Genomic DNA, 16506 nt, shown 5'->3' on the forward strand with positions numbered 1-16506 from the left:
TTATCCAGGTCTGCACACACATACTTCTCCCTCCCTTGCCTCTGGAAATAAGCTGCAGTTTGAGCTGCTCAAGGAGTTACAATCCAGAATCTGTAGCAGATCTGAAGTTGGATTCAAAGAAGAGAGCTTTGCGTTCCAAGTCACTATTGCATAGTTTTTGCTGCATAGTTTGTTCTCTTCAAAAGAAACAAAATTCGTTCTGGTTTGAATACTCCATTAATTTAATTTTTTGGTAGATTCTCAGTCTTAAAAAATTACATTTGTATCTGGAAACATCCATATCTGTAAGCTATCTAATTTGCAAAACTGTTAATATGGATTGATAAATAGCTGAGCCATGAGGTGCAAAAACTCTGTCCTGTGCTTTGCAAAAAAGAAAGTGTTTTGGATTGCTAATTTACAATTTTTAAAAGATTCTTCAAGAGGACTTGGTTTGATTAAGAGATGTTAACACACACGCACACACACACACAGCCCTCTAATATGTATAGATTTAGTTAATATTGTGGAAGCCATCTTTTAACAATTCAATGTTAACAATGAAAATGTAATTCTGGATCTTAAGTGCTTGACAAACTGTGAAAGCTGCTTTTCCAGATCAGTTTTATTAGTGAATTAGGAATCTCTTGTCCAGCTGACTGGTCCATATTGTGCATTTGTGCTAAGTCGTAAGAGAAATAAGAGGTGTTTGAGGTTTAAGTCTGGTTGTTTTCATGATGTAATGTGGATTTCATCAAAAAGGTGTTCATTATTGTTTCTTGTTTTATAGCATTTTCAATGGAATGTTTAGTTTGAGAAGTGAAAACTGCTGATTATGGCTTACTATTCCAAAGAAGAGCTGGATGAAGAATTTGAACAGTTCATGAAAGAGGTAGGTTTATGTTTTTAAAAGTTTTACTGTAAATTTGTCTCATAAGAAATTCATCTTTCAGTTCTCTCTCACCCCTAAGATACAGTCTGCCTACCTTGAAAATAAGACAGCTAGTTATTTTACCAGCAAAGTGGGTTTATTTGGGAATGGCAATTTGGGACGAGCAAGCTATGGCAAAACCATAGGCAAATCCAGAAAACAAAGGAGAGGAACATTATAGAGGAAAAAGGAGGAAGTTGAAAGGGGCTGTTCTGAATAAAAGTACATTAGAAGAAAGAGAATTCAGGGTGGTGACGATTTTCTGTTGACTGAGCTGTTGCTGAGTGAGGAAAAAATCTTCCTCCTCCTGGGGTAGGAAAATGGGCTCTTCCTGTTGGAAAATGTAAGGTACCCTTGTTGGGTTCTGCGATGGATGATGAGTTGGTGGGGTGAGAGAGCCCTCCCAGCTGTATTTCAAGTGAAGTGCCCTTTTTTAAGTCTCACATTTCCCCCTTTTGATCAAGATCTTTCCCTGAAAGCATCACTGACCAGGAATTGGATCATCTGTGTCCCTCAGTTCCAGGAATGACCTTTCCTGTGTTGTGTCCCATGTCAGAGCGAAAGTGCATAGCAGTTGGAAACCATTGAAGGCCACATTCGAGGTTAGGATGGAGAACTCTCAAGCATTTGCCATCCAAATCTATATCTTCTCAAGGTTGTACACATTGGAGATCATCTTGAAGCACTGAGCTAACTTCACACCTAATTTGGTACACTGTTTCTCCAAAGGTTTGATAGTCAACAGTTATAAAACTTAAAAGTACTTATACAAACATAATTTAAAATAACATGGCTATTCTAAATTGTATGATGGTTCTGAACCAGGACCCTAGGCCTAAATTGTTCACCAACTGAACAAATCAAAGGACCATGGAGAATCAGGTGAAATTTGTTGTAGTAACTGTGCTTATTCCCTAATTTTATGGAATTGGGTTTCTACTTCCCCAGAGTTTATCCACATGCAATAGGTGGTGTTTACTATCACATAGACACCTTGTTCAAAAAGTAAGTAAAAGAGGGCAATGTGATTGTCCCAAACTGCTTCTGACAATTAGTCAAGTGATCCTTGTTGGGCTGCTTCTGCTTTGACTAGGGACGCGGCCGACTCCCCTGATGTTAGGGAGGGACAGCTGATCGTGTTGTCACTGGTACTTATTCCCACTGAGGGAGAAAGGCTCTCCCTGGGGAGGCAAACCTGGAGTCTCGGACACCTCTTGAAAGTTATTTAAGGTATCCATGAAGGTTCACCAGAGGGAAGCTACTGTTTTGTTATGAAGAAAAACGGAGAAGAGTGAGTGCAGCAAGAGCACACTGTCCTTTTATTCTCCAGCCGTCAAGGTGATGGGCTGCCCAAGCCTAGAGGCCATTACCAAAATGTTCACACAGAAAAGGGTAGCCAGGAGATGCACATAGGGCTCCCTCCTAAGTAGTAGCATTTATGGACCTATTGTTGGTAGAGAGGTATTAGCATCATTTAGTCAAAGCTCAAATACCATGTTATCACATACAGAAAGCCTTCCTATATGTGGGTATGACAGCCAGCTTACAAAGGGTCAACTTACATTGGCTGTTTTGTAGTGTCTTTTATGTATATATTATATATATATGTATGTGGGGTTGGGTTAAATTGAGCAGGACCAAGGGTTTGTGGATTTAGTGTTCTATCCTGATAAAGGGGAACTATGGAACAGTTTAGGCATGCAATGACTTTCAGGATTCCGGTTAAATTACTTAGTGGGTAAACTAAGGGATCACTGTTATTGTCAACATATTGAGGTTTCTGGTGACAAATGAAACAATCAGAGAAGTTTCACCCTTTTGCAATAGATGGGAAATGTGGATGAGTGTTATCTGTCTGAGGAAGAAAGGGAGAAAATATAGTATAAGAAGCAACAGTGAGAAAGGGGTACACAGGACTAGTCTGGACATCTTGGGTTTGTCTCCATGAGATGTCATCTGCTTCAGTTCCTAGAAATACTTACTTTCAGGTCACCAGTTGGTGTGTGGGTCCAGTCGGGGTTTGATACTCTCTTTTGATATGACATGAATCCAGAAGTCTGTTTCCTGCAGTTTGGCAGCCCAGGGATTGTTTAATAGTACCTGGTAGGGGCCCTTCCAACAAGGTTGAGAGTACTTGTAGAGGTGTCTTTTCCGACAGACAAAAATCTCCGGGTTGCAAGGTGTGATGTTCACAACCATTGTCTCCTGGGAGCATGCTGTGAGAGGATGGTTCTGCTACACAGGTCATTCTCAACAGCAGTAATAAGGCCTTTACAGTGCTGGAGCAGATCTCCTTTCTTCAGCTCTGAATCAAAGGAGGCAGGAGCCAGGGGCCCCAGGCACCTTGCAACAGTCTCAAAAGGAGAGAATTTGTGTCCCAGAGGGGTAGATCTGGAATGTAGAAGGATCAGTGGGGATGCTTTTGGCCAGAGTATTTGAAGGCTCTTTATAAATTATGCCAGTTGGGTCTTAATAATGCCATTAGTACATTTAACTAGCCCTGAGGGTTGAGGGTAGTAAGCAGTTCGAGTGTTATAGGACCTGCACAGACCAGTCAAAGGACTTGACTAATGAGGTGGGCTCCCCAGTTACTATGACATTTGACAGGGTTCCCCAGGTAAGAATAATCTTTTCTAATAAGATTTTAGCCACAAAAGGCAACATAGCCTGTCTGCAAGGGAAAGCTTCAGTCAAAATGAAAAAACATCTGAACCATGACTAAAACATTTATATCCAAGAGGGGGAACAGAATAAAACCCATTTGCCAAATCTAGGCTGGGGGGTTCTTGTGGATGGGTTTCTCAGAATTATATATTGGATCGGTGGGACAAGCAAAATAGGCATTTTTTGCAGCCTTATTAATAGTTCCCCACCAGTATTGGTTCAGGAAGACTGTCATTTTGTCAGTAGTCCAGTGACTTAATGCATGTCCAGTGACAGGTAATAGGGATTTTAGTCTCTGGCAGGACTAGACTGTTACTTGGCCCAAGCTGGAGTTCTCTCTTTTTAGCGAACCAACAGTGACTAGATTGCTGTTATTGCTGCTACTTTTCTGGGTCCATTTTGGGCCTCTCTTGTCAGTTTTCCTAGATGATCATTTGCTGAATCATTCCTTTGGACCATGGCAGAGGTTTGGTTATTGATTCCTTTAAGAGCAGCATTTTTAGGAGTTTCCTTTGGCCTCCAGGGAGTCAGAGCTGGAATGCCCGGGAACCTCAGTAATAGCCAGAGCAGCTGGCACAAGTATGGCTTCTAACCAACTTGGTCGGTAGAGCCATTTTAATTTTATCCCATTAGAAGTAAGGGAAACTTGCTGTTTCCATAACATCTCAAGATCATGGACTACCCCAAAGGCATATTGATTATCAGTATATAGATGTTTGTGGTTTTACCCTTGACCAAGGTACACGCCCAGCTAAGGAGCATACAATTCAGCCTGTGGGGCTGAAGGTAAAGGTGCTGCTTCAGTGACTTGGAAAGGAGTTAAAAAAGTACACCTGCATGATACTTACCATTTTCATCTTTTAAATAAGACCTGTCAGTAAACCATGAAAAATCTGCAATGGTTAGAGAAGTTTTCTGTACATATCATGGAGTCAAAAGGTGATCTTTCCAGCATCAAGCAGCTCGAAAGGGGAGAAGAATAGCAAGATTATGGTTGTTACAGCGAGAAAAGGTTCAAGCAGGAGCAGTTGGCAAAAGGCTTTCATAGGAGGTAAGATGACTGCCGGAGAGCACTAGATGCAGTGCGGACTCATGAGGGTCGCCTCACGGGGCACAGGGATGGTTGGAGGGAACCCCACGGTCATTTCCTTGGTGGCCTTACCCAAAGGGCAATGGCGGGAATGGCTCTGAGACAAGGTGGGCTGTCCGTGGGCCCCAGGGCCTACTTGTTGGCTTGAATACCCTATGGGTCAATGATGCTTTCCATATTTTGGGGCGAGTACTTGGAGGGCAATTCCCTTTCTTCTCACATACAGAAAGGAAAACGGGGAGCTGACAATTGGGATGTCTGAAAGCAGGGACTTTATTAAGCTTTTCTTTAAGGCCCCAAAGGCTATGTTATCTTGATTTCCCAAATTATAGAGTCAGGTTTGTTGTTTCTTAGTAAAACTTACAGGGATTGGGCTATAAGAGAAGCCTGGAATTCAATTTTGACAGTAACCAGCTAGCCTGAGAAGAACTTCATGATTGGCTCTTAGTTTTAGGTATTGGGAAGTTCAGGATACTGTGAAGCTGGATCTAAATGTAGTCCTTGCTCTGAGATCGGTGCCCTAAATATTGAACCTTAAGTTTGAACAAACAGCAGTTTTTCTTTGGAGACTTTATGTTCTTCTTAGGCTGAAAGTTTTCCTGGGTGACCGCTGTCCCCCTGTGGAGATGCCTGAGAAAGGGAGCAGAAGGGCAAGTCATGCACACATTGTAGGGCCTCCAGGAGAGGTCGTGTCATCTAAGTCAGCTCTTAAGGTTTGCAAGAAATAACAGGAACTCAGAAAGACCCTGGAACAATACTGTCTGAGTATATATATTGTTTTCCTTTCCAAGTAAGGCAAAAAGATACTGGCTAGCCTTATCAACTGGAATACTAAAGAATGCCCTGCATAGATCAATTATAGAAAAAAATTTCATGGACTTTTAGTCATAGTGAAAAATCTCAGTAGGAATAGTTGCTAGTAGTGGATGGGGTTAAGAACAACAGGGTGCTGAGGGATACTAATGTTATTTATTGCTTGGAGGTCCTGCACAAACCAACATCCTTGGCCGCTGGGTTTTCTTACAGGTAAAATAGGGGTGTTACAAGGACTAGTGCAGGGGATAATGAGGTCCTGAGCCTTATAATCTATTATAGGCGTAATGCCTTGGATGGCTTCTTTATTTATAGGGTTTTTATTGGTTAACTCTGGGTAGAGGTTGTGAGGGATCTATTTGAATCTTACTAGGAGGTGCACTGTGGATTCTGCCAATATCAGTTGAGAGTTTTGCCCATAGGGAAGGTAGGTGGTAGCTGACCCAACAGTGACAAGTGGTTAGTGTCCTTAGAACCAGCTCCAGGGCCATCAGAGATGGAACAAGTAAAAGATGTTGAAGTGCTGCTTGATTTACCCAGGTTTATATTAGTTGCTGCTATCAAATTCTATAATTATTTCCCCCTTTTTAAAGAAAAAAAAATCCAGCATGATATTTTTCCAAGAAATCTTAGCCCAGTAAGTGAATCAGGTCAGAGGAACTGAGGAGAAAACGGTGGGTGTATTTCAGAGGACCTAACGCAAAGGGATGGGGTGGAGACGGGAACTGTTGCGGTTTCTTAGAGACCCCCACTGTGTAGACCGTTTTGGTTCTCTGAGGCAGAGGCTGCTCTGTTCCAGTGGGCAGAGCCCTGAGAATGTAGCTCAGTATCAGAGAGGGCAGGTAGAAACTCATTCCCAGTCTAAAGAGGCGTTTCTGTGAGCCGGTCAGAGGGAGGACGGGATGAGCCCTGTATCTCTTGGAGCCCCGTCACTGGGGACTAAGAGGACATTGGAAAGACTGGGTAGAGGGCCGAAGGCATCTGGAGGGCATGTTTGTCACAGTCTTTTTTCCAATGCCCTGGTTTTTTGCAGTAGTGTCAGAGATCAGGCGGGTTTTGTTTTTGTTTAGGGACCTCCATTTTGTTGGAGTTAAAAATCAAGAATTTTAGTGGTTTTCCTTTTAGTTGAATCATCTAGGGTGTGGGCAAGCTGGTTTGCTAAGTTAACTAGATCTGGGGTGGACATAGTTTCCCATTCCATCCTGGTCCTCTTAACTAGAAGGCAATGATCTTGGCTCAATCCATTAATGAACACAGAATTAAGGGCTACCTGAGTGGACTCGACATCCAAAAGAGGACCAGAGTTTTCCTTAAAAACTGAAGTTGACTGTGGTAATCATGAACAGGTTCGTCAGGCTTTTATGCGCAAGTGTGAATTACGATCCAGTCAGCAGGCGTAGGGAAAGCTCTTGTAGTTCTGTGGAGGCCTAGGGCCAGGGTTCAGCCTCCTGCCAAAAGTGAGATCTAGTTTTTTAAATCCCTTTTAGGATTTTTTCATCAGGCCAGTTTCAGCCAGTGTTGGGCCTGGGCCTCACCAACAAGCATATGAACTACTGGGTTGATAGGTTTAAATAATGATTTTTAAATTCCTCAGCTAATCTATGCAGAACTTCAGTTACTTTGGAAAAGTCTTTGACTTTAGCTTGTAATTCAGCTTTCTTCCAGGGAACACAAGAAACTAAGGGTTTGGCAGTCAGATCCTCAGAGGACTTAACTTCAAAGGGGCAGGTTCTGATCGGTTCAGAGGAGTCGGGAGCAGGGAGAGGTTCAAGGCCTGGAGAAAAAAGAAAGCTCAGAGAGACAATTAGAATAAGGAAGCAGAGAATTTAAGGGAAGAAGGATGGCTCTGGAGGCAGGACTTGACACAAGATGGCTTGAAAGACAAAGAAGAGGGGAAAGGGAAAGAGAGGCCTCGGAAGCCATTTTGACTTATTTCAGTAGTTTATTTGCCTTGGATAATTTAGAAATTGGACTTTGCAAAGAGGCAATTTTAGTGTCCTGAAAACATTTGGTACCAATTAAAATAGGCATTCTTTTCACTTTGTTTAATTTTAGAGCTGTGGTCTTCTAATTTGCTTTTGAGAAAGGTTAACTTTGGAGGGATCAAACATTCCTCATAACAGCAATTGAAGTCTAAATTATCTTTGGCTAAGTCGATCCATTTGGTTAAAAATACGGATGAGGAGGGACCATAGCTTTAAACCTAAAGTTGGCTGGGGTCCCAGAAGGAAGGCTCTCCTGAGGGACTTCAGAGGATTAGGATCCCATTCCTCAAGGCCTGAAGTTCAGAAAAACAAATGCGTACTCACCAGAAAGGACAAAGCCTTCACAAAAACGAGTGACTAAGCCTTTAAACAGAGTCGGAATAAAGCTGGAGAGCTCAAAATGCAAAGGGGGCGGAGCGTGGATCCGAGAGAGACTGACCCTCCAACCCCCAGGGTCAGCCAGAAAGCACTCAGCTCAGAGGGAATCAGCACCTGGGCGCTCACTAGCCTCAGTGTTGTTGGAGGACATCTGGGTCCTACTTCTGATCACCAAGTGACGACAGCCTTGAAAATAACGCAGCCAGTTATTTTACCAGAAAAATGGGTTTATTTAGGAATGGCAATTTAGGTATGCAATTCGGGACATGCAAGCTGTGGCAAAACGATAGGCAAGCCCAGAGATCAAAGGAGAGGAATATTACTAATAGAGAACAGTGGAAGCTGGGAGGGGCTGCTGTGAATGAAAGTCGTTGGAAGGAAAGCCAGAGTTCAGGGTGGTGGTTTCCCTCCCGTTGGCTGAGTCGTAGACGTTTCTCACTGGATGGGCTGTTGCTGGGCCTGGAGAAAACCTTCCTGCCTCCTGCTGGGGGAGTAAAGTAGGCTTTTTCCTGTTGGAAAGTGTAAGTAAGCATCATCCTAGGATTTGCAGTTGAGGGGTTGGCAGGGTGTGAGAGCTCCCACTTTGGGCCGCCCAGCTCCACTATAAATGAGATTTCCTTTGTTCAGTGTCACAGGTTTAGCACCAAACCCTGTCAACTCTGCCTCCAGGATATATCTATTAACCCCCTAGGCCTCTCCCTTTTCATGTTACCATCCTAGTCCAGGACAGTCTCCTCACCTGGGCTACTGCAGCTGTTCCCAAGCATTGCTTTACCACACTGCAGCCAGCATGATTGTTCTGTAAATCAGACCATTCCTCCTCTGTGTAAAACCCTGTTGGCTTCCCATTACATAGAACAGAATCCAAACTCTTGCCCGTGGTTATAAAGCCCAGGGTGATTTTGCTCATCCTTATCCACTCACACTGCAGTGGCCTTTTTTCTCCCCCAGGGATGCCAAGCCCATTTCACATTAGGAGCTTTGCACTAGCAGTTCCCTTTGCCAATAATGCTGTTCCCCTATTTTTTACCTGGCTGTCAAAGATCTCACCTTAAAAACCACTACTTGAAGATTTCATCTTCAGAGAGCTTATCCAGTTAAAAAAGTAACCACCAAGGCACTTCTTAGTGGACCACATATTTAATGCTCTATGTGGCATTTAGCATGATTCATTATTTTACTCGTGTAGGTCTGTTTTCTTCCTCTCTCTCATAAGAATGTATGGTCTGTGATGAGATGGCTATATGTTCATTGCTATACCTGCCATACTGAGTAGATGCTTAATAAATATTTGCTGAATGAATAAATAAGAGGATTGTACTACATCCTAGGTACTTATATACACGGAGAGGCCTTGCAGGACATTCAGGAGAGACATTTTAAACTGTTAGGCTAACATTCTTGTTCATAAAGGGAGTTGATAGTAGAAAGAACCTCAGTTTCATTATCTAACAGGAAAAATAGTACTTACTTTGTAGGATTGTTGTCAGGATTTAAAAGAACATTCACCAATTGCCAGGATGTAGCAGACATTCAGGGTATGAATACCACTTCCTATTTGAAAATTGAGTTTTTTTATGTAAAAAATGGGCACATTTTGAAAATTAGGTTTACAGGAAATATTTTCATTGTAAAAGAAAGCAGTTGCAGACCGATTTTTTTCCCAACCCTCATTTACAACCCCTTCAACATTCTCTCCCTCTACATCCCTCCCTTCCTTTCGTATTCAGCCTCAACTCACTGAAGCTCTTACCTCATGTTAGAGATTTGTGTAAGGCCGTGTCTCATTTTTTACAGTGAAAGCCATGATTTTAGAGTCACGCTAACTTCTTTAGTCATTTTGATAAACTATTGTTCAAACTCTTTGTTCAAGATACGGTTTACATATCTTGGCTTATAAGGAGATTGGTGAGACCAGCCTTTTTTTTTCCTACAGATTTATTGAGATATCATATGCCATACACTTCACCCATTGGAAGTGTACCATTCACTGGTTCTCTAGTATATTCAGAGTTATACAGTCATCAACCCAAACACTTTCACAACATCTCATCATGCCAAAAAGAAACCTTGTACTCATTAACAGTTACCCTTTTCTCTAGCCTTCGGCACCACTAATCTGTCTCTGAGTATATGTTTTTTACAGATATTTCATAGAAGTGGATTTATACAGTATGGAGTCTTTTGTGATCAGCTTCGTCCCCTTCCCCTTAACGTTTTCAGAGTTCATCCATGTTGTAGCATCTGTCAGTACTTCCGTTTTATAGCAAAACCGTGTTCCATATGGATTTATCACATTCTATTTAGCCACATTTGAGTTATTTCCACTTTTTGGCAATTATGAATAATGCTGCTATAAACTTATAACCATTGTGTACAAGTTTTTGTGTGGACTGTCTTTTTGTTTCTCTTGTTTATATACTTAGCAGCGGAAACAGTGGGTCATATGGTAACTCTATGTTTAATCTTTTGAGGAACTTCCAGATGTTCTCTAAAGTAGCTGTGCCATTTTATGTCCCGACAGTGGTGTATCAGTAGAGAAGCGTTCCGGTTTCTCCATATCTTTGCCAGCACTATTGTTGTCTGGCGACCAGCTTTTTGTTTTGTTTGTTTTTAATGATAGAAATCTGGAAAGCAGAAGATTGTCGAAGGTGAGAATACCAACTATGTGGTAGGTGGTGGGTGTTCTCCTTTTCTTTTTCTGATCTTTGCCACAACCCTGCAAGGTCAGTGATACTATGACTATAACTGATGAATAAAATGAAAAGAGGGGTAACTTTCCCTAAACAACAGAGCTAGCATATTTTAAAGTCTGAAAATCTGCCTGGCCCCTAAAACCTACACTCCTTCCACACTCTTATGAGGCCATGGGGTTTAGAAGGAATAGACTGAGTCTCAGGCAGATTGTCTGCATTTGGTAAACAGTGAAATGTAGGGAGGAGAGAGAAGTGGCACATTTCAAAGTGATAGTGAAGTTTAGAGACTGACTGGAAAGTGATGCAACTAAAATTCAGATGGTATAAAGAATATTTTTCCTTCTCCCTACTTCCTGCCTGGTTGTCAGGGAAGACAATCAGTTCTTTTTTTAAAATTCAAAAACTGACATTCTTACAAGTCATTGAGGTAGAATTGTTTGGTTGGCAGGTGGAAGTGTGTATTGTCACCTTGGAAGTTTATAAGGTCACCCCAGAACACAGGGTGGTGGAAGACGGGCAGGTTTTAGTCAGAGAGGCTTCAGTTTGAATCCCAGCTCTGTAACACTCACAGTAGAAACTTGGGCTTCAAGATTGCTTAAGATTAATTACTTAAGGGGTGACATAACCTAGGTATATATCCTAAAAGAGCAGGCATGAAATAAATGTTGGTTTCTGCACCAGACAAAATGTGTAGAATGAGAATAGAAAGGACCAAGAGTCGATCCTAGTCAAACACTAGGGAAGTCTAGTGTTAAAGAGCCAGGATCTCCTAAAAGGGATGAGTGGAAAAGGTCACAGAGCTCAAGTCTGACCTGGAGGACGTGATGCTGTGAAGCCAAGGTAAAGACTTTCAAGCAGTAGGAGTTGGTCACCAGTGTCAAATTCCGTGATGTGATCAGGAGGATGACTGGCAGGGATCCTTTATTTGTGGGTTGTAAGCAGTCTTTGGTGTCTGGAGGGCTGTTTTGAATGGGAACCAGATTTTAAGGGGTTGAGCGGTGAACTCACAAGGTGGCATATAAAGAAGTGATTAGTAGAGTAAAAGGGAGGTGGGGATAAGGAACTCTTCCTGGTTGTTCTGTTTTGTTTTTGCTTTGCTTTTTCTTTTTTCCGAAGAGACCCGAGTGCTCGTACTTGAATTCCACGGTTGTGCCTGGTGCTCTGCTAGGCCTGGGGATTCAGTGGTGGGCAGGTTTATGATCTGAGGGAGGCAGGAGGGGAAAGAGAGGAGGCGGCGGAGCTTCCGTGATGACACAAGATACCCAAGGGCGAGAAAACCAGGAGAGCTGGGAGTGACCCCTCGGCAGGTTCTGTTGGGAGAGGAGAAAAGAATTGCTCTTCTGTGACAGGAAGACAGTGTCTTGGTAGGTGAGTTCAGTGGCAGGGTGAGGGGAAGGATGGTGGTTTTTGACTGAAGGTCTTTATTTTCTCTGTGAAGACAAAGGCCAGAGTATTGGCTGCGAACAAGGGAGGGTAGCTTGGTGTTAGAGTAGGGATTTAGAATTAGTAAAATTTGGACCTGAAGAGCAGAAAAGAATAAATGAATGCTTATTAAAGCTTATTAATCATTGCGATGAATGCTCATTTCTCTGGTAAATGCCTAAAATTCAATTCTAACCAATCTTAGAATTCTGTGTTCTTCTAGACTGATGCTAGGTAATTTTGCTCAGTCATTATTTATTCTTAGGTCTTAGAGAATGTCTAGAAGGGGACTGTATCCTTTTCTCTCCTTTCCTGATTAAGTTTCTTGGTCACCATGTCTTTATTTCATTGTTGTTGCTGCTGATTTTTTCTCCCTGGCTAGTTTACATATTTAAATATGGATATTAAATTAATGTTCAGAGATAAATGCTTGATTTTTAACCTGTTTTGGCCACGTGTTTAGAAATATGAATTTATCCATTATTGCTGAGAATACTGTTCATGTGTGTGGCAGCTGAACAGTGAAACATTTTTAGTCATGAATCTGGGATTCTTGAATTTAAATTCAGTAACTTGTATCTGATCCAGCTTTCAGATGAATCTTTTGAAAAGTCAAACAAAACACCAAGACAACCCAAAAGAGAAGTGAAAATGAAAGATACAGTGCCATGGTGGATGAGTGAAGATGATTTTGAAGATGGTGGTAAATACTACTCATTTTTAATTTAAGATGATTTGACCACAAGGGGTCAGTCAAGAATTTAATTCTGGATTTTGTTATTTTGCTATAATGTATAAAAAAATAGTAATACTTAGAGCATGAATTTTTGAGGTATGAATTGATTTTCTTTATTACTTCACTTATTACATAATTGAGAAATACTTCTGCATTATCAGTTACTTTACATTGAGATAATTTATATTTTCTCAAATTATGATGACCAGTACAAGTATTTTTATATATTATGTTTAATGGTAAATTAATTTAAGGTGATTTAATAAAATATGATGACAATGTATTAATTAGTCATCACATTGAGAAGGTTTTAACAAATCTGTAGACTTTGGTATCACAATCTGTTACGTATAATCGTAAAAAATAATTTATTGCTTTAATGGTGATAAAACTAATTACTGAGTCTGTCTGTACTTGTGTACAGCTTTCCCAGAACTATTCCTGGTCACGTGTTTACAACTGGGAGATTACTCTGGGATGTTTCTTCAGTATGCCTGCTATACGGGATACTGCTGGGTCTGTAAGGAACCCCAGGCCACTTCTGTTAAGTACCGACCTTCACACTCTTTGTGGATCATGAAGCACCATTTTATAAACTGATAGAATTTCTGTATCTCTTCTTTAGGGGAATATTTACACATGACTTTGTTTTTTTCACATAAAATTGAGCCAAATTCCTTAATGTGATAATTAATGCTCTACATAGTCTGATTAGAACCCTCCTTTTCTGGCCTCATGTGCTCCAGCCACACTCAGTTATTCCTCATTTCCTGGAAATGCCATTGGCTCCATGCCTCTGTGCATTAGCTCATGCTTTCTTGCCACTAGAATTCCTTTCCTCTCATCCTTCCTGTGCAGTAAAGCTTGGCATTACCTCTTTTTTGCAATCCTTCCCTAATTCTTCTAGCTTCCTTTGCAACATAATTGTTTTCTCCTTTATTTTGGTGTCCAAACACCACACAAACACTTACATACTGTGTTGATAGTCTTAGCCTATAAGATTACCTCTGAGGTTAGAAGCTTTCTGAGGACAGGAAACACATCTTTTTTCTTGTACCCCTTGACTCTCAACAGTAAGTAAAAAATGTTTAATACGTGAATGTTAGAGTGAATTTGATAGTCACTTTTCTGTTCTTAATACTATACAATAAGGAATTGTCTTAATGAAAAATTCAGTGCATTTTTTTCATAAAACCCTAAACCATGCAACAGTGCTGAAGTTTGCATGTAAGGAATTCTTTTTTAGAATCTTTTCCCCCTTTGGTGCTTGAAAAGGATATTATGTAATGAAGTACTATTGGAACTGTTAACAAAGATTTGAAATTTTATTAGCATTAAAGTCTCACTTCTAGAAAGTAATGAATCAGAAATGGAATATGCAGCTCACCCCAGAAAGAAAGACTAGGCCATAGACCAACACTTGAATGTAAATTGACTGAGGTACTAATAATTAAAAAATAATAATTTGTCAGTCAGAAGTGGATTTGATTAGTAAGGGAGACAAACAAGGATACTTAAGAAGCAAACTGACAGTATCCACTTAAACAAGGGAGAGGGTTTCTCGGCCCAAGGCCATAACCTGGTCCCTCATTCGGCACAGATATTTATTGAGTTTATGTTATGTTTTGAGTACTAGACACTAGCACACAAAGCCAAGATATGATTCCTGACATCAAAAGTGTAGAACCTTCTGAGGGAGAAATAGCTTTCTCAGTGTTTCAGTTTTCTAGTGCTTTTAGAATTAAGAGCAAACCCCTACCTGGCCTAGAGGACAAGAATGGTCTGACCATCAACTCCTGCTTCAGGCTTATTTCCTCCAGATGCACCCTTACTCTCTGCATCCAGCCTCCCTGGCCTTTTTGCACACACCCTCAGATGTGTTCTGTGGACCCTTTGTACCGTCTCTTCCTCTGCCTGGAATTGTCTCTGTTTTCCAGTTCACCCAGTTACATCCTTCTCTTCATATAAGGATGAAGATACTCTTAGGTGGCATGGTATACTGTTTTAAATACTTGTGCTTCAAAATAATTGTTAAAATATCATCTCACTATGCAAATTTTTGAAATAGTCTATCTAATAAGATCTACTGCTAGCAAATAGAACTAAATTTTTCTTTTGTGAATTTTAGGTCTGATGGATATTTATTTAGTAAACCAAGATTTATTTTGTAGCTACTGTCCACAAAATTAGTATAACAGTGTTTCTGAGTTGATATAGTACTGAAAAAAATTTCCTAAACATAAATATCTAACAATATTAACTCTCATCCCTAGGACTGCTTGGAACAAATGTAAGCTATTTGAAAACAAAGCAGACCGCTCAGCCTATTACGGAAACAGAGGAGCCCTCTGCCAGACCGGTTCAGGTTCTTAAGAACAGTGGAACCTCTGTCTTAAGTATTGACAGTTTAGAAACAAATGGTAAGAAATGTAAGGGATATGAGCTGACAGGCTAATTACTGTGCTTATAATCAGAATTTTTACAAAAATTAATTCATAACTGTCTTGGAGCTGCCTTTACTGACTGAACCATGAAACAGCTGTAATATCTTTAATTCTTTTAATAGCTTAGAATTACACATCTAGAAAAGCCTTATAACCTTACATATTGATTATGAATTTAAATCTGTTTGGTGGGTGAGAGATTATGTTTTAATTTTAAAAAAATTACTATAAATAAAGGCATTATTATAATTAATTTTTTCAAAATTATGTACATTAATAAAATATATTTGTGCTTTCCATTTAGACATGGTAGTTTCTGAGCTCAATCACAGTGTCCTTGGATTGGGATTGGACACATTAGAAGAACAAGAAGAAAAAGAACAGTTTTTTGCCAGGCTTGAGAAAGGCTTAACATCTTCCATTGATTATTCAAGATTAAATAAGGAGTTAGATTCTAATGACTCCATACATTTTAAAGCTTTACATAGGTAATGTAAATTCAACATAAATTGATCATTAAATGCTTTTCATGTGTATGTTTTTGGAAGGGTGATATCTGCGTGGACTTAATGGTAAACATTGTAACAGGCAAAGGTTAGATCTTATTTTTAAGTCTTCTCTGTTCATTATTTTTGTCAGGATATCACTGCTACATGAATGGTGTATGTTGATTTGTATTTGAGAGCCCTCTTTGCCTCCAGATATCTGAAATTTCATGCCTGAGATACTGAGACTAACAGTACATTGCCAAAAAGATCCTACTAGGAAAGTAATTAGAAAGTGGTTTTCCACAGAGAGGGTAAATAAGAAAGTCCAGGGAGCTGTTATAGCTTCAGGGAGAAAAGGAACAGGAAAGAAGGGGAAGCAGGCAGGGTTGGTCTGTGTCCTCCCTTCGTGGATGGTTCACCCTGATGATTATCAGGAGGTGTCCATGTATCCTGGAAATCCTACTGGTTGACTGAAGTGGTCCTCTGGTACGTACAGTAGACCTTTGACATTGTCACCTTTGTGACACCTGGTATCTTTAATTTCCTCAGGTTCAGTTTTCAATTTAAGTTTTAAAATTACAGATGGAAGTCAGATTACAACTTTACAAACACCAAGTGTTAATAAAGTAAGGAGCAGAGAATCATAACCTCTGGATGTGTAGTACCTGGCCCCCTCAGGCTGTGTAGGTTCTTGCAGACAACAGATAAAGCAGTACAGTGACTGTCATGAACTAGCCGTGCGGGGACTGACAAGTCTCCTCAGTGCACTACTGCCTCATTTTACCCTCCCTGCAAGCTGACAAGTTAGCCTGCCAGTTCCGTGGATGTGGATTAGAGAGACAGGATTCCTGGGTCAGAAATGAAGGACTATTCCTCACAA

General features: G+C 40.6%; 1 protein-coding gene across 6 annotated transcripts in view; it reads left to right on the top strand.

The window, feature by feature from the left end:
• Nucleotides 1-346: 346 nt before the first annotated feature.
• LOC130679843 (centrosomal protein of 162 kDa-like) overlaps nt 347-16506 on the top strand; it is a 109107-nt gene continuing 92947 nt past the window's right edge. For 2 of the 6 annotated variants that reach the window (XR_008992804.1, XM_057489361.1), the window contains exons 1-4: nt 349-871; nt 12547-12661; nt 14968-15114; nt 15443-15626. Coding sequence is in view for 5 of the 6 variants with exons in the window: in XM_057489361.1 (XP_057345344.1) it covers nt 815-871; nt 12547-12661; nt 14968-15114; nt 15443-15626 (503 nt within the window). In the remaining variant the exon portion in view is untranslated. Of the gene's footprint in view, nt 872-10340; nt 10492-12546; nt 12662-14967; nt 15115-15442; nt 15627-16506 lie in introns of those variants that run through there. The other 4 variants (XM_057489365.1, XM_057489362.1, XM_057489364.1 and 1 more) reach the window with 4 other exon arrangements.

The sequence above is a fragment of the Manis pentadactyla genome, chromosome 12, assembly GCF_030020395.1.
Source record: "Manis pentadactyla isolate mManPen7 chromosome 12, mManPen7.hap1, whole genome shotgun sequence".
NCBI lineage: Eukaryota > Metazoa > Chordata > Mammalia > Pholidota > Manidae > Manis > Manis pentadactyla.